General features: G+C 37.0%; 1 protein-coding gene across 1 annotated transcript; it reads left to right on the top strand.

Annotated features, from left to right (window-relative positions):
* On the top strand, positions 1–10,308 carry LOC128554005 (uncharacterized; the record flags this gene model as incomplete). The annotated part of the gene is given in 8 exon segments (XM_053535208.1): positions 1–98; positions 607–701; positions 3,444–3,565; positions 3,978–4,201; positions 4,692–4,802; positions 6,476–6,532; positions 6,874–6,986; positions 10,141–10,308. Coding segments are annotated over 8 exon segments (952 nt in total), but the record flags the coding sequence as incomplete, so codon positions are not given.
* Between the last annotated feature and the right edge of the window lie 13,615 nt (positions 10,309–23,923).

The raw sequence follows: 23,923 nt of genomic DNA, 5'->3' as shown, positions 1-23,923 counted from the left end.
TGTGTTAGTGGAGAATGCTACCACAGCATTGAATACTGTCATACAGGGCATACCTCTCAGGCAGGGTGACACTGTTTTCATATTTAACATTACATATGGTAAGACTTCCGTATTCAAAACACAAAATCAAGGAAAATATCACATATCAAATTGGAGAAATGTCACTTTAATACCAGTATTAAAAGATTCATGGAAAATGTCACTTACAAAATCAGGGGAAATTTCTCTTATAAATTTTTAGAAAAATGTTATAATCTGTCTCACATACTGATACATTAAATAGTTGAGATTGTGCTTGTAATGTTTGATCATGTTAAGACCTCCCAAACCTTTACTTTTACTAAAACAACCTTTGGATTTTACATTCAGTGTATTTGTGTTTTAGAAATACAGTATGTAATAGATTTTACTGAAATTTGTAGAAATTTTATGAGAAGTTCTGCACATAGAAGTTGTTGACATTCGTAACATACAGAAGAAGAAAAAAAGAGAAAGTGCATTAAAGAATTTATTATAATACAAACTAACTATATTAACATGGTGGCACATAGAACTCATGGACTGTTATTTCTATGGTGATATTGTATAATGTATGTTTGCATGTAGGAGCAGTAAAGAAGATGTTACACTGGAGGTGTGAGCAGACGGGCGCTCAGATACAAGAGGTAGAGGTGGATTTCCCCATCACCGGCAAACAACAGGTTGCATGCTACAAACTTTCTCACTTTTTCGTCTGTCACAATTTAAAATTTGTTGTAAAATATTTGTATTTACAATCTTGTGGAATCAAAAGTCAGATTTCATAGCTTATTATCCCCCACCTTTTTTGAAGAAAAAAAGGTGGATATAGAAGTAGGCTGTGTCCTTCCTTCCGTCCTTCCGTCACACTTCCTGTCCGGTCCATAACTCTGCCGTCCATAAAGGGATTTTGAAATAACTTGGCATAAATGTTCCCCATAATGAGACGACCTGTCATGAGCAAGACTCAGACCCCTGGCTTCAAGGTCAAGGTCACACTTAGAGGTCAAAGGTTAACAGGGTATATTTCATGTCCAGTCCATAACTCTGCCATTCATCAAGGGATTTTGAAATTACTTTTCACAAATGTTCCCCATAAGGAGACAACGTGTCATGCACAAGACCCAGACCCCTAGCTCTAAGGTCAAGGTCGCTCTTAGAGGACATAGGTAAACAGGGTCTGTTTAGTGTCCGGTCCATAATTATGCCATTCATCAAGGGATTTTGAAATTACTTGGCACAAATGTTCCCCATGGTGAGAGGACATGTCATGCGCAAGACCCGTACCCCTAGCTCTAAGTTAAATGTCACACTTAGAGGTTAAAGGTTAACATGGTCTGCTTCTTGTACAGTCAGTAATCTGCCATTCATCAAGGGATTTTAAAATTACTTGGCACAAATGTTCCCTATAATAAGTTGATTTGTCTTGCGCAAGAACCAGGTGCCTATGTCTAAGGTCAAGGTCACACTTAGAGGCCAAAGGTCTAATTTAAGAATTACTTTGTCCGGAGCATTTCTTCTTCATGCATGGAGAGATTTTGATGTTACTTCGCACAAATGTTCACCACCATGAGGCACACTTGTTTTTAGAATTACTTCCCTTTGTTGCTACTATAAATAGCTTATATTTGAACTTTTTTATTTCTGGCTGTAGTGAAAAATCAAGACCACTTTTCTGTGGTATAACATGCATCTTACATCCAATTTTTAGGTGTATTTTGACCTATCTCTACCTGGTAAGGAGTTTTGTGTGGACTTATATTATATGGAATTACTTATTTATTTTTTGGGGGTTAACTTCCCTTTGTTGTTACTATAAATAATGTATAACCCCACCTTTTAATTTTAGTAGAATGATTTTCAACCATTTGTTTTTTGCGGGTTGGTAGGTCAAAGATTGAGGTCACAATGATCTTGAGACTGAAAACAGTTTTTGATTAATTAACTAAGAGATTGCTTTGGCATATAGTATTCAAGCTTAATAGGATGTTTGTCTGAGGTCATTAGATGACCCATATTGTTTTATGAGTCAGTAGGTCAATTTTAAAACCAGAATGACCTTGATATTAAAATGGATTCTGATCAGTATCTTCAGAAAGCTTGGCCGTTTCACTATTTAACTTCAAAGCATTATTGTCTGCGGTCAGTAGTTGACCCTTTTTATTTGCGGTTAGTTTGTCAAAAGTAAAGGTCATAATGACCTCAAGACTGAGAAAATTAAGGGTTTCTGTAAATAACTGGAGAATGGTTTGGCCTAGGATTTTAAAACTTCATAAGATGATTGGCTATGATCAGTAGATGCACCCTAGACTAAAACCGTTTCTTTTGAATAGCTGGAGAATGCTTTGGTCTTTGGTCACTATCGTCATTCACATCATGGTCACTTTGGTCAGTAGAAGACACTTATTGTCTAGGGGGTTAAGATCAACATCACAGTGACCTTGATACTTTAATGTATTGAGGCTGTGTAGCTGGTAAATATGTATGCATATGGCCGTCAAACTTTAAAGAATTGCTTACCTATGATCAGCAGACGGACCAAATCACTAGGTTATAGGTTAAGGTTATACTATTAATGACACTGGAAGTTACAGTTATCTCTAAAATACCATCATGGGGACATATGTATGCACTAACAGCTCTTGTTCTTTCTTTTAAAAGTATTGTATTAGAGTAAAGTCTGCTGTATCATATATATAAGTTAAGTGTTATACCTGTTTTTAGCTCGCCTGAGCCAAAGGCTCAAGGTGAGCTTTTGTGACCGCTTGATGTCCGTCGTCCGTCGTAGGCTTTTGATATTTGGTATGTAGCATTGCCTAGTGGTCCTCTACCAAACATTTTCAAATTATGCCCCTGGGGTGAAAAGAGGCGCTGCCCTAGGGATCCAAAGTTTTAAATAGACTTATATAGGAAAAAAAAAAAAATCTTCTTGTCTGAAAGTTCAAGGCCTAGGTCTTTGATATTTGGTATGTATCATTGCCTAGTGGATCTCTGACAAGATTGTTCAAATTAAACCCTAAGGGTGAAAAGAAGCCGCACCCTGGGGGTCACTTGTTATATGAGTTATTTAGGAAAAAATACTTCAAAAATCAGATCATATTTCCTAGACTGTTTAATTATACGTGTAATTACCTGATGATCCCAAGTGATTAGGGGGTCACCTGACTGTGACCTTGACCTACTTTATTGTTTTTTAAGATACAGCCTTGAAATTTGGATGACATGTACAGTTTTGCACACCGATCTTAAAACTGACTTTCAGTGACCATGAATGTGACCTACTGACCTACTTTCTTAATATTTTAGCATCAGTTTGACATTTGAAACATGTATCTTATATTACTCTGGCTAGGGTCATCATGGCCCTCTTGTTAACCATTTAACAATATAAAGCATCTTTTCATGTTGTATATAATTTATTTCAGCTGATAGATTATGTAGAAGCCAACCTGAAGGATGGTACAAGACTAGCAGTATTCGATCATATACCTAGCAATACACCATTCATTATGCCTCTCAAGGAAATTATACATATTTGTAAATCTAGGTAAGGCACCATTTGATATGCCACTCAAAGCATGTTAACTTTGTAATGCTTTATTGTGGCACTCAGGGAAATTGTATTTAGTAAAAGACAAATGTGAAACATGTTTCTTCCCACGTCCAATGCAAACATTGTGTGTTCAACTCTTTTTCATCACTTTCTTATGGACAGTTTAAATGTTGCAGTAACTATTCTAGAGTGAATTTAACTGTATACTTCATTTGCTTTGAATTCTGATTATTTATCTGTTATTGTTATGTTTCACGAGCATAAATTAGAAAAGTATTAAGTTTGAACATTGACTCAGAAATTCACTGTGCAAAAGATTAAAACTATGGTGTAATAAGGGTGACTTTAGTTCAGCAAGACAAATAGATGAAAGTTAAATATGGAAATGAACAGTTTCTTGTTTCAGGAATGTACCAGTATTGATAGATGGAGCACATGGTCTTGGTTCTCTCCCTTTGGATATTACCTCCCTTGATCCAGACTACTACATCACCAATGCTCACAAATGGTTCTGCTGTCCTAAAGGGACAGCACTCATGTATGTCAGGAAAGAGTTACAGACCTCGACTAGACCACTTATTATCTCTCATGGATTTGGATCTGGGTTCAACTCAGAATTTATTTGGGCAGGTATATTGTCTATATAACATTTTTGTTTGTTTTGGGTTTAGTGCTGTTTTTCAACTGTGTTTCAGTTATGTAACAGCAGGCAGTTGACTTAACTTGTTCCTGTATTCTGTACCAGTATCAATCTATTCTCTGCAAGTGTCTGCCAACTTGTGGCTGCATTTGAACTATGTAAAGCGCCTTTGAACGTGATATTGATCATGAAAAGGGCGCTATATAAATCTGGTATAATAATAATAATAATAACTTCCCCACATAAATCAGAGGTGGAAGACACAAGGTCTTTTACCAGTTATTATGGAGAATATATGCCTCACCCAGGGATCGTACCCACAACCAGGGATCGTACCGACAACCCCACGATCTGTAGAATGTTATGTATACATACTGACTGCTGTTAAAACATTGTAGAGTACATTCCAAATCCAACAAAACAATATTAACAATAGTAATGTATAATCTATGATTCAGAAACAGTCCAAATTCTTTTCAGGTTTACATGACTACAGTCCATTTTTAGCATTGCATACAGTACTAGATTTCTGGGAGACAGTTGGTCAGGACAAAATTTACAGTTATATACATGCCTTGAGTAGACAGGCAGGTAAGTGCATACATTATATCTTAGAGTTAACAACAAGTGAATCATGACAAGAATTTTACATGTAGAATTTTGTGTGTAGGAATTAAGAACATGTGAATCGTAACTAGAATTTTACTGCTTAAATGGTTTATGTAGCGGTTAAGAACAATTGAATCGTGACCAGAATTTTTTACTTTACAGTTAGAATGTTGTTTGTAGGAGTTAAGAACATGTGAATCATAACCAGTATTTTACAGGTAGAATGTTGTGTGTAGGAGATAAGAACAAATCGAAGCCAGTATTTTACAGGTAGAATGTTGTGTGTAGGAGATAAGAACAAGTGAATCGTAGCCAGTATTTTACAGGTAGAATGTTGTGTGTAGGAGATAAGAACATGTGAATCGTGAAACGTAGCCAGTATTTTACAGGTAGAATGTTGTGTGTAGGAGATAAGAACAAGTGAATCGTAGTTGTGTGTAGGAGATAAGAACATGTGAATCGTAGCCAGTATTTTACAGGTAGAATGTTGTGTATAGGAGATAAGAACAAGTGAATCGTAGCCAGTATTTTACAGTTAGAATGTTGTGTGTAGGAGATAAGAACATGTGAATCATAGCCAGTATTTTACAGGTAGAATGTTGTGTGTAGGAGATAAGAACAAGTGAATCGTAGCCAGTATTTTACAGGTAGAATGTTGTGTATAGGAGATAAGAACAAGTGAATCGTAGCCAGTATTATTCAGGTAGGATGTTGTGTGTAGGAGATAAGAACATGTGAATCGTAGCCAGTATTTTACAGGTAGAATGTTGTGTGTAGGAGATAAGAACATGTGAATCGTAGCCAGTATTTTACAGGTAGAATGTTGTGTGTAGGAGATAAGAACATGTGAATCGTAGCCAGTATTTTACAGGTAGAATGTTGTGTATAGGAGATAAGAACAAGTGAATCATAGCCAGTATTTTACAGGTAGAATGTTGTGTGTAGGAGATAAGAACACGTGAATCATAGCGAGTATTTTACAGGTAGGATGTAGTGTGTAGGAGATAAGAACACGTGAATCATAGCCAGTATTTTACAGGTAGGATGTTGTGTGTAGGAGATAAGAACAAGTGAATCATAGCCAGTATTTTACAGGTAGAATGTTGTGTGTAGGAGATAAGAACAAGTGAATCATAGCCAGTATTTTACAGGTAGAATGTTGTGTGTAGGAGATAAGAACAAGTGAATCATAGCCAGTATTTTACAGGTAGAATGTTGTGTGTAGGAGATAAGAACAAGTGAATCATAGCCAGTATTTTACAGGTAGGATGTTGTGTGTAGGAGATAAGAACAAGTGAATCATAGCCAGTATTTTACAGGTAGAATGTTGTGTATAGGAGATAAGAACAAGTGAATCATAGCCAGTATTTTACAGGTAGAATGTTGTGTATAGGAGATAAGAACAAGTGAATCATAGCCAGTATTTTACAGGTAGAATGTTGTGTATAGGAGATAAGAACAAGTGAATCATAGCCAGTATTTTACAGGTAGAATGTTGTGTGTAGGAGATAAGAACAAGTGAATCATAGCCAGTATTTTACAGGTAGAATGTTGTGTGTAGGAGATAAGAACACGTGAATCGTAGCCAGTATTTTACAGGTAGGATGTTGTGTATAGGAGATAAGAACAAGTGAATCATAGCCAATATTTTACAGGTAGAATGTTGTGTGAAGGTTGGAAGACGGATCTAGCAGCTCCAGAGGACATGTTTGGTAATATCTCCTCTAACAATAATATTCCTATACATAAACAAAACCAATATATATTTATTTCAGTTTAATTTCAAAAAATGGTTTTCTATATTTCTTTTGATAATTTTCTTAGGATTAAACAATGTTATGAAGATACCTCATTGTTATCAAGAACTTTTATATAAGGGAGAAAATCCTGATGTTTTACAAACCTGAAGCTTACCTTTTCATTGAATTTACTTTCAACACAGTTTATACGACTTTCTTCATTTTATCTTGACTAGGGTGTTACCTCAACAATATATCAACTGTTCCATTGGTCTGTTAAAAAAAAGTTTTAAACTTGACACCATTTATTTTAGGGAGCATGTGCCTGGTCAGGTTGCCAGATGGTTTACAGAAAATGTCTGCAAATGTTGATTATTCTGCAGCAGAAACTGTACAAAATTCTCTCTACCATAAATTTAATATTGAGGTAAGTTGAGGAAGTGTTCTTTTTATGCTGTACAAAATTGTTTTCAAATTACCGATTGCATCTGGAATACATCAAGTTCTAATGGATGAGAAACAGTCATATACCCCAAGATACAAAGTACATTGGTATTATATTGGATTCAAATAACTACACATTACCGTTTGTTATTACAGTATGACAAGGTACACACGTACCATATGTCAATAGGTCTAAAAGGGCAAACGGTAGTTAAAGGCCAGATAAGTGGTTTTATTGTACTCTCTATATCTTCTAAACCCTTGAATAATTTTTTCATCACTGGATTCATTTGTTTACTCCATAAAGATGACATGCAAAGCACATGACTCAGTAGGACAAAGTTCGAGGTCACTCTTCATGGTCATACTTATTATATTAGGTCAACATAGCTTATTCTGAATAAACACCTAGCTTTGTGAAGTGCTGTTCATAAAACTATCAAGAGTTATTTATCTCATTAAGATGACATGCAGAGTTTATGACCCTGGTCACAAAGTCGAAGGTCAAGGTCACATTTAGAGGTCAACTAGCTTTATTTCTTGACCGCTCAAAGTTTTCAATACTGCTTGAAAGGATTTTCATAAGATTAACATCAGTTGTTAACTTCATCAGAACAAGAGCTCGTCGAACACGAAATGCCCCCCTTGATGCATTCAGTAATTGCACAAGGAACAGAAATTATATGCTCACTGTAAACAAAAGTTCTACCATTCTGGTTTAATCTGACCTTGACCTTTAACCTATTAACCTAACAAGAGATTACAGAGTGATCTTGGTGCCATCCACTGTTCCAAATTTCAAGACTAGCTCAAGGTCAAAATCAAGGTCAAATTTCATTTTGGAACAAAAAACTATGCATGTGGTCCAAATTTGAAGCCTGTACCTTCAGAAATGTGAAAGTAGGTCACTAGGTCAATAACAAGGTCAAAGTTTTTTTTCGGTACACAAACCTGTGCATGTGGTCCAAATTTGAAGGCTGTACCTTCAAAAATGTGAAAGTAGGTCACTAGGTCAAGATCAAGGTCAACTCATGTCAAGGTTCATCTTGCCACTCAAAACTATACATGTGGTCCAAATTTGAATGATGTAAGTTATGGACATGAAGATTCTAAGTTTTTCCCTATATAAGTCTATATGAACCATATGACCCCTGGGGTGGGGCCATATTTGACCCTAGAGGGAAAATTTGAACAAACTTAGTAGAGAACCACTAAATGATGCTACATTACAAAATATCAAAGCCATAGTCTTTGTGGTTTGGACAAGAAGATTTTCAAAGTTTTTCCCTATACAAGACTATGTAAACCATGTGACCCCCAGGGCGGAGCCATATTTGACCCTAGGGGAATAATTTGAACAATCATAGTAGAGGACCACTAGATAATGTCATATACAAAATATCAAAGCCCTAGGCCCTGTGGTTTTGGACAGGAGGTTTTTCAAAGTTTTTTTCCCTATATAAGTCTATATAAATCATGTGACCCCCAGGGTGGGGGCCATATTTGACTCCAGGGAAATAATCTGAACAATCTTGGTAGAGGATCACTAGATTTTGCTACATACCAAATATCAAAGCCCTAGGCCCTATGGTTTTGGACAAGAAGATCAGAAACCGTTCAACTGTTCCTGGCCAATGCGACCTTGACCTATGACCTAATGACCTCAAAATCAATAGGGGTCATCTGCTGGTCATGGCCAACCTAACTATCAATTTTCCTGACACTAGGCCCAAGCGTTCTTGCCTGGAAACCATTTTACTGTTCCTGGTCACTGTGACCTTGACTTTTGACATACTGACCTCAAAATCAATAGGGGTCATCTGCTGGTCATGACCAACCTCCCTATCAACTTTCGTGACCCTAGGCCTAAGCGTTCTTGAGTTATCATCCGGAAACCGTTTTACTGTTCAGGGTCACTGTGACCTTGACCTTTAACATACTGACCTCAAAATCAATAGGGATCATCTGCTGGTCATTACCAACCTCCCTATCAACTTTCGTGATCCTAGGCCCAAGTGTTCTTGAGTTATCATCCGGAAACTGTTTTACTATTCAGGGTCACTGTGACCTTGACCTTTGACATACAGACCTCAAAATCATTAGGGGTCATCTGCTGGTGATGACCAATCTCCTTATCAACTTTCATGATCCTAGGCCCAAGCGTTCTTGAGTTATCATCCGGAAACGGATTGGTCTACATTCTGACCGACCGACATCTGCAAAACAATATACTGTACCCCTCCTTCTTCGAAGGCGGGCATAATGAAGAGCATGACCTAGGTCACTAGGTTCAACCCTTCCACACTTTCCCAAGCTGTATCTAAGTGTCCCTAGCTGAATCTAAGTGAAGTGTTGGGGGTATAAATCACCATCAGATCAGTGTTATAAATGTCATAAAAGGTCTTTGAGATGCAGTGTATAATGTCATAAAAGGTCTTCGAGATGCAGTATACAATGTCATAAAAGGTCTTCGAGACGCAGTGTGTAATGTCATAAAAGGTCTTCGAGACGCAGTGTATAATGTCATAAAAGGTCTTCGAGATGCAGTGTATAATGTCATAAAAGGTCTTTTAGATGCAGTGTATAATGTCATAAAAGGTCTTTTAGATGCAGTGTATAATGCCATAAAAGGTCTTCGAGATGCAGTGTATAATGTCATAAAAGGTCTTCGAGACGCATTGTGGTCTTCAAGATGCAGTGTATAAATGGCCGATACTTTAGTTGTATACAGGCATTTTTCAGACGATGATCATTAATGGTATAACTGTGCAATCTTGATACTGAAAGAGCATGAATCTAATTAATTCACAAATTTTCTTTCAGAGAATACACGTTCTTTATTAATATTAAAAAATTATTTGAAATCAGTGTTATTTATAGCCAAGATAATGTTTCCTTCAATGAAGTGATAAACAGTTGTTATATTCCAGTTCCCATAAAATTTACCAACCACAAAAGTGGAACATTCTACAAAACACAATCTTCTGTTGGATACGATTTTCACATATGTCACATTGTTATAAGGCACGTGCATTTTATCATTCATTGCCTGTGAAAAAGCAGGCTATATTCTAACCATAGTTTCATAATGTTGCTATTAACACGTTGTTAGCATAAAGAATTGATCTGTTTTCCAGGTTCCAGTGAAATGTGTTCAACAAAGACTGTATGTCAGAATATCTGCTCACATTTACAATGGAATTTCGGAATATGAAGTACTGAGAGATGCTGTACTGGACATTGAAAAATCTTACAAAGAAGGAACTTGATTTTTTGAATGGATTATTTAAAAAAAATCCAAATGATTTGTTTTATTAATAAAAAACACTTAAGAATAGTGGATTTCATATTTTTTTAGCTCACTAGAACACGTAGTGCTCAAGAGAGGTTTTGTGATCGCCCTGTGTCTGTCGTCCGTCGTCAACAATTTGACATTTAACACTCTAGAGGTCATAATTTTGGCCCAATCTTAATGAAACTTGGTCAGAATGCTACCCTCAATAAAATCTTTGATGAGTTCAATATCGGGTCATCTGGGATCAAAAACTAGGTCACAAGGTAAATCAAAGGGAAAGCTTGTTAACACTCTAGAGGCCACATTAATTTTATGACCCTTTGTGAAACTTGGTCTGAATGTTTATCTTGACGACCTCTAGGCTAAGTTTGAATCTGGGTCATGTTAGATCAAAAACTAGGTCACCTGGTCAAATCGAAGGAAAAGATTGTTAACACTCTAAAGGCAGCATTCATGAAACTTGGTCAGAATTTTTATATTGATGATCTTTAGGCCAAGTTTGAACCTGGGTCATGTCGAGTCAAAAACTAGGTCACTAGGCCAGATCAAATAAAAATCTTGTTAATCCTTTAGAGACCACATTTTAAGTTTTAAGTTTGAAACTCATGAGAATTAGTCAGAATGTTTGTCTGGATGACCTCTAAGTCAAGTTTGAATCTGGGTTAGGTGGGGTCAAAAACTAGGTCACCCAGTCAAATTAAGGAAAAAAAAATGTTAACACTAGAGGCCACATTTATGACCCTATTGTCATGAAACTTGGTCAGAATGTTTGGGTCAGGTAGGGGTAAAAACTAGGTCATTAGACCAGATCAAAGGAAAACCTTGTTAACACTCTAGAGACCATATTTTAAGTTTGAAACTTTGAGAATTTGTCTTGATGATTTCTAGGTCAAGATTGAATCTGGGTTGTGTGGGGTCAAAAACTAGGTCACTAGGCCTGATCAAAGAAAAATCTTGTTAACACTCTATAGAGACCACATTTTAAGTTTGAAACTCGGGAGAATTGGTCAGAATGTTTGTCTTGATAATTTCTAGGTCAAGTTTAAGCTGGGTCATGTGGGGTCAAACTTAAAGCAGCATGCCTCCAGATTTGGCTAAAAATAACCTTTCTTTCAAATTGGAGTTTTGGTCCTATTATGAACATAATAATAGAGTATGATTTTTTGTTTCTAAAATATTTAAAAAATTCCAAATCAAGAAAAAAAGATGACAGCGTTGGGAATCGAACCCCGGACGGCAGCGGCAATAAAGACATTTTTCCTACGTCGTAACTAATAAAGCTATAGCTGAAGTAGTGAATAATGATTTTAAAATACAGATATTTATAATCGAGACAGTTTACCTGGAATAAAAGCGTTACAAATGCATTTCGATTTTGTCGTAAAAAGTAGTAAAAACAGCAAATTCTCATGTGTTTCCGTAACATAAAGTCTGTCAGTAATTAAGTTTTAAAGCTTTCTTAAGAAAAATAGCATTTATTTTAAGATATCTAAAAAAATCTTTTTTGTTGTTGTTGTTGAATGATCTGGAGGCATTGCCGCTTTAAGGAAAAGCTTGTTAATTCACTCTAGAGGCCACATGTATGACCCTATCTTCATGAAACTTGGTCAGAATGTTTATCTTGATGATCTTTAGGCCGAGTTCGAATCTGGCTCGTGTGGGATAAAAAGCTAAGTCACAAGGTCAAATCAAAGGAAAAACTTGTTAACACTCTAGGGGCCACATTTTAGCTCAGGTGAGTTTTTGTGATCGCTCGATGTCCGGCAGCTGTCTGTTGTCTGTCTTTCTGTCTGTCTGTCCGTCTGTCTGTTGTTTGTCTGTCTGTCTGTCTGTCTGTTTGTTGTCTGTCAACATTTAGCTTGTGTATACGATAGAGGCTGTATTTTTCAACTGATCTTCATGGAATTTGGTCAGAATGATTGCCTTGATGAAATCTAGGCAAGTTTGAAAATGGGTCATCTGGGGTCAAAAACTAGGTCACTAGGTCAGATCAAAGAAAAACCTTGTGTATGCAATAGAGGCTGTGTTTTTCAATTAGTCTTCATGAATTTTGGTCAGAATGATAACCTTGATGAAGTCTAGGCCAAGTTCAAAAATGGGTCAACTGGGGTCAAAAACTAGGTCACTAGGTCAAATCAAAGAAAAACCTTGTGTATGCGATAGAGGCTGTATTTTTCAATTGATCTTCATGAATTATACTCAGAATGATAACCTTGATGAAATCTAGGCCAGGCTTGAAAATGGGTCATCTGGGGTCAAAAACTAGGTCATATAAAAGAAAAACATTGTGTGTGCGATAGAGGCTCTATATTCAACTGATCCTCATGAAATTTTGTGAGAATGATTACCTTGATAAAATCTAGACCAAGTTCAAAAATGGTTGATCTGGGGTCAAAAACTAGGTCACTAGGTCAAATAAGAAAGCACACCTTATGTATTTGATGGAGGCTGTATTTTTCAATTGATCTTCATGAAATTTGGTCGGAATGATTGCCTTGATGAAATCTGGGTCGAGTTTGAATATGGGTCATCTGAGATCAAAAACTAGGTCACTAGATCAAATTATAGAAAAAGCTTGTGTATGTGATAGAGACTTATTTTTCAACTGATCCTCATGAAATTTTGTCAGAATGATTACCTTGATGAAATCTAGCCCAAGTTCAAAAATGGTTCATCTGGGGTCAAAAACTAGGTCACTAGGTCAAATCAAAGAAAAACCTTTTGTATATGATAGAGGCTGTTTTTTTCAATTGATCTTCATGAAATTTGGTCGTAATGATTGCCTTGATGAAATCTAGGTCGAGTTTGAATATGGGTCATCTGAGATCAAAAACTAGGTCACTGGGTCAAATTATAGAAAAAGCTTGTGTATGTGATAGAGACTTATTTTTCAACTGATTTTCATGAAATTTGGTCAGAATGATTGCCTTGATCAAATCTAGGTCAAGTTTGAATATGGGTCATCTGGGGTCATAAAGTAGGTCACTAGGTCAAATCAAAGAAAAACCTTGTGTATGCGATAGAGGCTGTATTTTTCAATTGATCTTCATGAAATTTTGTCAGAATGATTGCCTTGATAAAACCTAGGTCAAGTTTGAATATGAGTCATCTGGGGTAAAAAACTAGGTCACTAGGTCATATCTAAGAAAATACTTGTGTAAACTCAAGAGACCAAATTTTTAGTCCAATCTTAATAGAAATTGACCAAAATATTTGTTTCCATGAAATCACCAGGTTAAACATGTTTACACTGTTATAGTGTGTTTCTCAGGTGAGCGACCTAGGGCCATCTTGGCTCTCTTGTTAATTTAATCTTCATAAAACTTGGTCAGAATGTATGATATCATAAAATCTTGTATGATTTTGACTCTTGGTCATGTAGGGTCAAAAACTAGGTCACTTGGTAAAATCAAAGGAAAAGCTTGTTTATATTTTAGGGGCCTATTTTTTGCTCCAATTTTCACGAAACTTTGTCAAAAAATTTTTTTTCATGAAATGATGGAAAAGTTTTAATCTGGGTCATGTGGGATCAAAAACTAGGTCACTGGGTCAAATGAAAGAAAATGCTTGTTTACACTCAGGCCATATTTTTGGTCCAATCTTAATGATTATTGGTCAGGATATATGTCTCAATGAAATTTCGCACAGGTTAAAAATTAGGTCCGGTTGGGTAGAAAACCAGTTACTAGGCCAAATCAAAGAAAAATAACACTAGAGGCCACATTTTTGCTCCAATCTTCATGAAACTCTGTCAGAATGTTTATTTCCTTGAAAACTCAGACAAGTTTGAAACTTGGTCATATCGTATCAAAAACTGGGTCGATAGGTCAAACATGTTTGTTATGGTGTGTAACTCTGGTGAGCGACATAGGGCCATCATGGCCCTTTTTGTTTATTTTGATCATTTGAGTGCATTAAGCCATAAGAACATGAATACTAAATGGTCAAAAGTTTTTAAATACTTTCTGGATAGAGAAATTGAGTACTTGAAATATTTAACGTAATCAGCTGGAGTAGTTAAGGTTGCCAACCTCATTTTGCTTTCCATGCATGTGAGTTCCAGCCCTATGCATATTATTATGTCAGGAAACAATCCAGCTGACTTGTAGCATGTTGGTAGATCTACCTAGGCACCCATGTAATAATGACAGAATGGAACACCTAGGGTCTTCCTTCACCATTATAGCTAGAAAGTTGTCATTATACCCCCAGATACTAGTATCTGAGACTATATTAGATTCCGGTCCGTCCGTCTGTAGACAGAATTTGTCCATGCTATTTCTCAGCAGTTATTTCCCAGATTTCAATCAAACCTTGTAATTAATATCAGTACCAAGCCTAGTTGTGCATGTGCCAAGCAGGTTCCATTTGGATGATCTTTCACTTAGTTATTGCCCTTTATTATTTTTTCTTTATATGTATATGGAAAGATTTGTCAACATTATTTCTCAGCAATTATTTGCCAGATTTCAATCAAACCTTCTAATTATTATCATTATCAAACGAAGTTTTGCATGTGCCAAGCAGGTTCCATTTGGATGATTTTTCACTTAGTTATGTCACTTAATTAATTTTTGTCGAGCCCGCTTGTGGAAGCGAAGACATAATTGTCCAAATGGCTGTTCAGTGTGTGTGCGTCTGTCCGTCCTGATTTGTTTGTCCGGACGATAACTTTGACATGCATAGAGCAATCTCGTTTATATTTGGTATGAATGTTAACCTCAGTGAGACAGAGTGTCCTGTGCAAACCGCAGGTTCCTATCTTAAAGGTCAAGGTCACACTTGGAGGTCAAAGGTTAAATTCAATAATGACTTTGTCCGGAGCATTTCCTCTTCATGCATGGAGGGATTTTGATGTAACTTGGCACAAATGTTCACAACCATGTGACAGAGTGTCCTGCACAAGAACCAGGACCCTAATGTCAATCTATTATTTGACATAGTGACCTAGTTTTTGAGCTCATGTGACCTAGTTTTAAACTTGACCTAGATATCATCAAGATAAAAATTCTGACCAATTTTCATGAAGATCCATTGAAAAATATGGCATCTAGAGAGGTCAAAAGGCTTTTCTATTATTTGACCTATTGACCTAGTTTTTGAAGATATTTGACCCAGTTTTGAACTTGACCTAGATATCATCAAGGTGAACATTCTCACTAATTTTCATGAAGATCTCATGAAAAATATGGCCTCTAGAGAGGTCACAAGGTTTTTTTATTATTTGACCTACTGACCTACTTTTTGATGGCACGTGACCCAGTTTCAAACTTGACCTAGATATCATCAAGATGAACATTCTGACCAATTTTCATGAAGATCCATTCAAAAGTATGGCCTCTAGAGAGGTCACAAGGTTTTTCTATTTTTAGACCTACTGACCTAGTTTTTGACCAGAGTTGACCCAGTTTCAAACTTGACCTAGATATCTTCAAGATGAACATTCAGACCAACTTTCATACAGATCCCATGAAAAATGTGGCCTCTAGAGAGGTCAAAAGGTTTTTAGCTCACCTGTCACAAAGTGACCAGGTGAGTTTTTGTGATCGCGCGGCGTGCGTCGTCCGTCCGTGCGTCCGTAAACTTTTGCTTGTGACCACTCTAGAGGTCACATTTTTGTGGGATCTTTATGAAAGGTGGTCAGAATGTTCATCTTGATGATATCTAGGTCAAGTTCGAAACTGGGTCACGTGCCTTCAAAAACTAGGTCAGTAGGTCTAATAATAGAAAAACCTTGTGACCTCTCTAGAGGCCATATATTTCGTAAGATCTTCATGAAAATTGGTCAGAATGTTTACCTTCATGATATCTAGGTCAAGTTCGAAACTGGGTCACGTGCCTTCAAAAACTAGGTCAGTAGGTCTAAAAATAGAAAAACCTTGTGACCTCTCTAGAGGCCATATATTTCACAAGATCTTCATGAAAATTGGTCAGAACGTTCACCTTGATGATATCTAGGTTAAGTTTGAAAGTGGGCCACGTGCCTTCAAAAACTAGGTCAGTAGGTCAAATAATGAAAAAACCTTGTGACCTCTCTAAAGGCCATATTTTACATTGGATCTGTATGAAAGTTGGTCTGAATGTTCATCATGACGATATCTAGGTCAAGTTTGAAACTGGGTCACGTGCGGTCAAAAACTAGGTCAGTAGGTCTAAAAAAAGAAAATCCTTGTGACCTCTCTAGAGGCCATATATTTCATGAGATCTTCATGAAAATTGGTCAGAATGTTCATCTTGATAATATCTAGGTTAAGTTTGAAAGTGGGTCACATGCCTTCAAAAACTAGGTCAGTAGGTCAAATAATAGAAAAACCTTGTGACCTCTCTAGAGGCCATATTTTTCATGGGATCTGTATGAAATTTGGTCTGAATGTTCATCTTGATGATATCTAGGTCAAGTTCGAAACTGGGTCACGTGCCGTCAAAAACTAGGTCAGTAGGTCAAATAATAGAAAAACCTTGTGACCTCTCTAAAGGCCATATTTTTCTTGGGATCTGTATGAAAGTTGGTCTGAATGTTCATCTTGATGATAACTAGGTCAAGTTTGAAACAGGGTCATGTCCGGTCAAAAACTAGGTCAGTAGGTCTAAAAATAGAAATACCTTGTGACCTCTCTAGAGGCCATACTTGTGAATGAATCTCCATAAAAATTGGTCAGAATGTTCATCTTGATGATATCTAGGTCAAATTTGAAAGTGGGTCACGTGCCATCAAAAAGTAGGTCAGTAGGTCAAATAATGAAAAAACGTTCTGACCTCTCTAGAGGCCATATTTTTCATGGGATCTGTATGAAAGTTGGTCTGAATGTTTATTTTGATGATATATAGGTCAAGTTTGAAACTGGGTCAACTGCGATCAAAAACTAGGTCAGTAGGACTATAAATAGAAAAACCTTGTGACCTCTCTAGAAGCCATACCCTTGAATGGATCTTCATGAAAATTGGTCAGAATGTTCACCTTGATGATATCTAGGTCAAGTTTGATACTAGGTCTCGTGCCTTAAAAAACTAGGTCAGTAGGTCAAATAATAAAAAAAACTTGTGACCTCTCTAGAGGCCATACTTTTCAAGGGATCTGTATGAAAGTTGGTCTGAATGTTCATCTTGATGATATCTAGATCAAATTTGAAACTGGGTCAACTGCGGTCAAAAACTAGTCAGTAGGTCTAAAATTAGAAAAATCTTTTGACCTCTCTTGAGGCCATATTTTTCAATGGATCTTCATTAAAATTGATCTGAATGTTCACCTTGATGATATCTAGGTGAATTTCGAAACTGGGTCACGTGCGGTCAAAAACTAGGCCAGTAGATATAAAAATAGAAAAACCTTTTGACCTCTCTAGAGGCCATATTTTTCATGAGATCTTCATGAAAATTAGGGAGATTGTTCACCTTGATGATATCTAGGTAAAGTTCAAAACAGGGTCACGTACCTTCGAAAACTAGGTCAATAGGTCAAATAATAGAAAAACCTTGTGACCTCTCTAGAGACCATATTTTTCAATGGATCTTCATGAAAATTGGTCAGAATTTTTATCTTGATAATATCTAGGTCAGGTTCAAAACTGGGTCACATGAGCTCAAAAACTAGGTCACTGTCAAATAATAGAAAAAACCACGTCATACTCAAAACTGGGTCATGTGGGAACAGTTGAGCGATTCAGGACCATCATGGTCCTCTTGTTTCATTATTTGACCTACTGACCTAGTTTTTGATGGCACGTGACCCACTTTCGAACTTGACCTAGATATCATCAAGATGAACATTCAGACCAACTTTCATACAGATCCCATGAAAAATGTGGCCTTTAGAGAGGTCACAAGGTTTTTCTGTTATTTGACCTTCTGACCTAGTTTTTGAAGGCATGTGACCCACTTTCGAACTTGACCTAGATATCATCAAGGTGAACATTCTGACCAATTTTCATGAAGATCTCCTGAAAAATATGGCCTCTAGAGAGGTCACAAGGTTTTTTCGTTATTTGACCTACTGACCTAGTTTTTGATGACACGTGACCCAGTTTCGAACTTGACCTAGATATCATCAAGGTGAACATTCTGACCAATTTTCATGAAGATCTCATGAAATATATGGCCTCTAGAGAGGTCACAAGGTTTTTCTATTTTTAGACCTACTGACCTAGTTTTTGACCGCACGTGACCCAGTTTCAAACTTGATCTAGATATCATCAAGATGAACATTCAGACCAACTTTCATACAGATCCCATGAAAAATATGGCCTCTAGAGAGGTCAAAAGGTTTTTTCATTATTTGACCTACTGGCCTAGTTTTTGACAACACGTGACCCAGTTTCGAACTTGACCTAGATATCATCAAGTTGAAAATTGTGACCAATTTTCATGAAGATCCATTAAAAGATTTGGCCTCTAGGGAGGTCACAAGGATTTTCCTTTTTTAGACCTACCTACCTAGTTTTGGACTGCACGTGACCCAGTTTCGAACTTGACCTAGATATCATCAAGATGAACATTCTGACCAACATTCATAAAGATCCCATGAAAAATGTGACCTCTAGAGTGGTCACAAGCAAAAGTTTACGCACGGACGGATGCACGCACGCACGGACGACGGACGCTGCGTGATCACAAAAGCTCACCTTGTCACTTTGTTACAGGTGAGCTAAAAACATCATCAAGGTGAACATTCTGACCAATTTTCATGAAGATCCATTGAAAAGTATGGCCTCTAGAGACGTCACAAGGTTTTTCCATTTTAAGACCTACTGACCTAGTTTTTGACCGCACCTAACCCGGTTTCGAACTTGACCTAGATATAATAAAGGTGAACATTCTGACCAATTTTTATGAAGATCCATTGAAAGATATGGCCTCTAGAGAGGTCAAAAGGTTTTTCTATTTTTAGACCTGCTGACCTAGTTTTTGACCGCAATTGACCAAGTTTCAAACTTGACCTTGATATCATCAAGGTTAACATTCTGACTAATTTTCATGAAGATCCATTGAAAAGTATGGCCTCTAGAGAGTTCACAAGGTTTTTCTATTTTTAGACCTACTGACCTAGTTTTTGGCCGCAGGTGACCCAGTTTTGAACTTGGCCTAGATATCATCAAGATGAACATTCTGACCAATTTTCATGAAGATCCATTGAAAAGTATGGCCTCTAGAAAGATCACAAGATTTTTCTATATTTAGACCTACTGACCTATATTGTGACTGCATGTGACCCAGTTTCAAATCTGACTTAGATAATATCAAGATGAACATTCTAACTAATTTTCATGAAGATCCATTGAAAAATATGGCCTCTAAGGAGGTCACAAGGTTTTTCTGTATTTAGCTCACCTGAGCAATGCTCGGGTGAGTTGATGTCCGGCATCCGTCGTCCGTCTGTCGTCTGTCGTCTGTCTGTCGACATTTAGCTTGTGTATGCGATAGAGGCTGTATTTTTCAACTGATCTTCATGAAATGTGGTCAGAATGATTACCTTGATGAAATCTAGGCCGAGTTCGAAAATGGGTCATCTGGGGTCAAAAACTAGGTCACTAGGTCAAATCAAAGAAAAACCTTGTGTATGCGATAGAGGCTGTATTTTTCAATTAATCTTCATGAGTATTGGTCAGAATGATAACCTTGATGAAATCTAGGCCGAGTTCGACAATGGGTCATCTCGGGTCAAAAAGTAGGTCACTAGGTCAAATCGAAGAAAAACCTTGTGTATGCGATAGAGGCTGTATTTTTCAATTAATCTTCATGAATTTTGGTCAGAATGATAACCTTGATGAAATCTAGGCCTAGTTCGAAAATGGGTCATCTCGGATCAAAAACTAGGTCAAATCAAAGAAAAACTTTGTGTATGCGATAGAGGCTGTATTTTTCAATTGATCTTCATGAATATTGGTCAGAATGATTGCCTTGATGAAATCTAGGCCTAGTTTGAAAATGGGTCATTTCGGGTCAAAAACTAGGTTACTAGGTCAAATCAAAGAAAAGCCTTGTGTATGCGATAGAGGCTGTATTTTTCAATTGATCTTCATGACATTTGGTCAGAACGATTGCATTGATGAAATATAGGTCAATTTTGAATATGGGTCATCTAGGTCAAAAAGTAGGTCACTAGGTCAAATCTAAGAAAAACCTTGTGTATGCGATAGAGGCTATATTTTTCAATTGATCTTCCTGAAATTAAGTCTGAATGATTGCCAAGATGAAATCTAAGTCGAGTTTGAATATGGGTCATCTGAGGTCAAAAACTAGGTCACTAGGTCAAATTAAAGAAAAATCTTGTGTATGCGATAGAGGCTGTATTTTTCAATTGATATTCATGAAATTTCCTCAGAATGATTGCCTAGATAAAATCTACGTTGAGTTTGATTATGGGTCATTAGACTCAAAAACTAGGTCACTAGGTCAAATAAAAGAAAACCCTTCTGTATGCGATAGAGGCTGTATTTTTCAATTAATCTTCTTGAAATTTGGTCAGAATGATTGCCTTGATGTAATCTAGGCCAAGTTCAATTATGGATCATCTGGGTCAAAAAGTAGGTCACTAGGTTAAATCAAAGAAAAATCTTGTGTATGCGATAGAGGCTGTATTTTTCAACTGATCTTCATGAAATTTTGTCAGAATGATAGCCTTGATGAAATCTAGGTCAAGTTCGAATATGGGTCATCTGGGTTTACAAACTAGGTCACTTAGTAAAATCAAGGAAAAACCGTGTGTATGCAGTAGGGACTGCATTTTACACTGGATTTCATAAAATTTGGTCAGAATGGTTGGCTTGATGAAATCTAGGTCAAGTTCGAATATGGGTAGTCTAGGGTCAAAAACTAGGTCACAAGGTCAAATCAAAGAAAATACTTATTTATACTCAAGATTTTTTGCTCCAATTTTAATAATTGGTCAGAATATTTTTTTCCATGAAATCATTAAGTCAAACATGTTTACACTGTTATGGTGTGTTATGGTGTGTTTCTCAGGTGAGCGACCTAGGGCCATCTTGGCCCTCTTGTTAGACCTACTGACCTAGTTTTTGATTGCACATAAAACAGTTTCGAACTTGACCTAAATATCTTCAAGGTAAACATTCTGACCAATTTTCATGAAGATCCATTGAAAAATATGGCCTCTAGAGAGGTCAAAATGTTTTTCTATTTTTAGACCTACTGACCTAGTTTTTTATCGCACATGACCCAGTTTCGAACTTGACCTAGATATCATCAAGGTGAACATTCTGACCAATTTTCATGAAGATCCATTGAAAAGTATGGCCTCTAGAGAGGTCACAAGATTTTTCTATTTTTAGATCTACTGACCTAGTTGTTGACCGCAGTTGACTCAGTTTCAAACTTGACCTATATATCACCAAGATGAACATTCAGACCAACTTTCATACAGATCCCTTGAAAAATATGGCCTCTAGAGAGGTCACAAGGTTTTTTCATTATTTGACCTACTGACCTACTTTTTGATGGCACGTGACCCACTTTCGAACTTGACCTAGATATCATCAAGGTGAACAATCTGACCAAATTTTATGAAGATCCATTCACAAGTATGGCCTCTAGAGAGGTCACAAGGTTTTTCTATTTTTAGACCTACTGACCTAGTTTTTGACCGCACGTGACCCAGTTTCGAATTTGACCTAGATATCATCAAGATGAACATTCAGACCAACTTTCATACAGATCCCATGGAAAATATGGCCTTTAGAGAGGTCACAAGGTTTTTCTATTATTTGACCTACTGACCTAGTTTTTGAAGGCACGTGACCCAGTTTCGAACTTGACCTAGATATCATCAAGATGAACATTTTGACCAATTTTCATGAAGATCTTATGAAAAATATGGCCTCTAGAGAGGTCACAAGGTTTTTCTATTTTTAGACCTACTGACCTAGTTTTTGACCGCACGTGACCCAGTTTCGAACTTGATCTAGATATCATCAAGATGAACATTCTGACCAATTTTCATAAAGACTCCATGAAAAATGTGACCTCTAGAGTGGTCACAAGCAAAAGTTTACGCACGCACGCACGGACGGACGGACGACGGACGCTTCGCGATCACAAAAGCTCACCTTGTCACTTTGTGACAGGTGAGCTAAAAATGCACATTTTCACCTTGTGACACGTCTAGTTCAAAAAGTATTTGATATAGATTCATGAAACCTTGCATGTGTCTTAATCATGATGAAGTTGCACACCTCCTATTTTTCATTTGGGTCGGCCCCCTATTTTCAGTTATGGCTTCTGAAATAGTCAAAAATGCACATTTTCACCTTGTGACATGCCTAGCTCAAAAAGTATTTGATATAGATTCATGAAACCTTGCATGAGTCTTAATAATGGTATGAACTTGCACACCTCCTATTTTTTATTTGGGTCCGCCGCCTATTTTTAGCTCACCTATCACAAAGTGACAAGGTGAGCTATTGTGACCGCTTGATGTCTGTCGTGCGTCGTCAGTCATGCGTCGTCAGTTATGCGTTGTCAGTCGTGCGTCGTCCGTCAACAATTTCTAAAAAAATCTTCTTGTAAACCACTGGGCAGAATTACATCAAACTTCACAGGAATGATCCTTGGGTGGCCCCCTTTCAAAATTGTTCAAAGAATTGAATTCCATGCAGAACTCTGGTTGCCATGGCAACCGAAAGGAAAAACTTTAAAAATCTTCTTGTCCGAAACCGCAGGGTCTAGGGCTTTGATATCTGGTGTGTAGCATCAGCTAGTGGTCCTCTACCAAAATTGTTCAAATTATCTCCCTAGGGTCAAATATGGCCCTGCCCCGGGGGTCACATGGTTTATATAGACTTATATAGGGAAAACTTTGAAAATCTTCTTGTACAAAACCACATGGCCTACGGCTTTGATATTTGGTATGTAGGATCATCTAGTGGTCCTCTATCAAGAATGTTCAAATTGTCCCCCTAGGGTAAAATGTGGCCCCGCCCCAGGGGTCACATGGTTTTATATAGACTTACATAGGGAAAACTTTGAAAATCTTCTTGTACAAAACCACATGGCCTAGGGCTTTGATATTTGGTATGTAGCATCATCTAGTGGTCCTCTACCAAAATTATTCAAATTATCCTCCTAGGGTCAAATATGGCCCCGCCCCGGGGGTCCCAAGTTTTATATAGACTTATATAGGAAAAAAAGTTTAAAAATCTTCTTGTCTGAAACCACAACACTAAGACCTTTGATATTTTGGTTTGTAGCATAGGGAAAACTTTGAAAATCTTCTTGTACAAAACCACATGGCCTAGGGCTTTGATATTTGGTATGTAGCATCATCTAGTGGTCCTCAACCATAATTATTCAAATTGTACCCCTTGGGTGAAAAGAGGCCCTGCCCTGGGTGTCCAAAGTTTTATATAGACTTATATAGGACAAAGCTTAAAAATCTTCTTGTCTGAAACCATACGACCTAGGCTTTTGATATTTGGTATGATGCATTGTCTAGTAGTCCTCTACCAAAATTGTTCAAATTATGCCCCTGGGGTTAAAAGAGGCCCCGTCCTGGGGTCACTTAATCACTATGTGAGTTATATAGGAAAAATACTTAAAAAATAATCTGATCCTATTTCCAAGACTGTTTAATTATAATTACCTGATGACCCCAAGTAAAATGATGTCACTTGACT

This window comes from Mercenaria mercenaria, unplaced genomic scaffold (genome assembly GCF_021730395.1).
Source record: "Mercenaria mercenaria strain notata unplaced genomic scaffold, MADL_Memer_1 contig_4626, whole genome shotgun sequence".
Taxonomy (NCBI): domain Eukaryota; kingdom Metazoa; phylum Mollusca; class Bivalvia; order Venerida; family Veneridae; genus Mercenaria; species Mercenaria mercenaria.
This window is presented reverse-complemented; position numbering and strand designations above follow the sequence as displayed.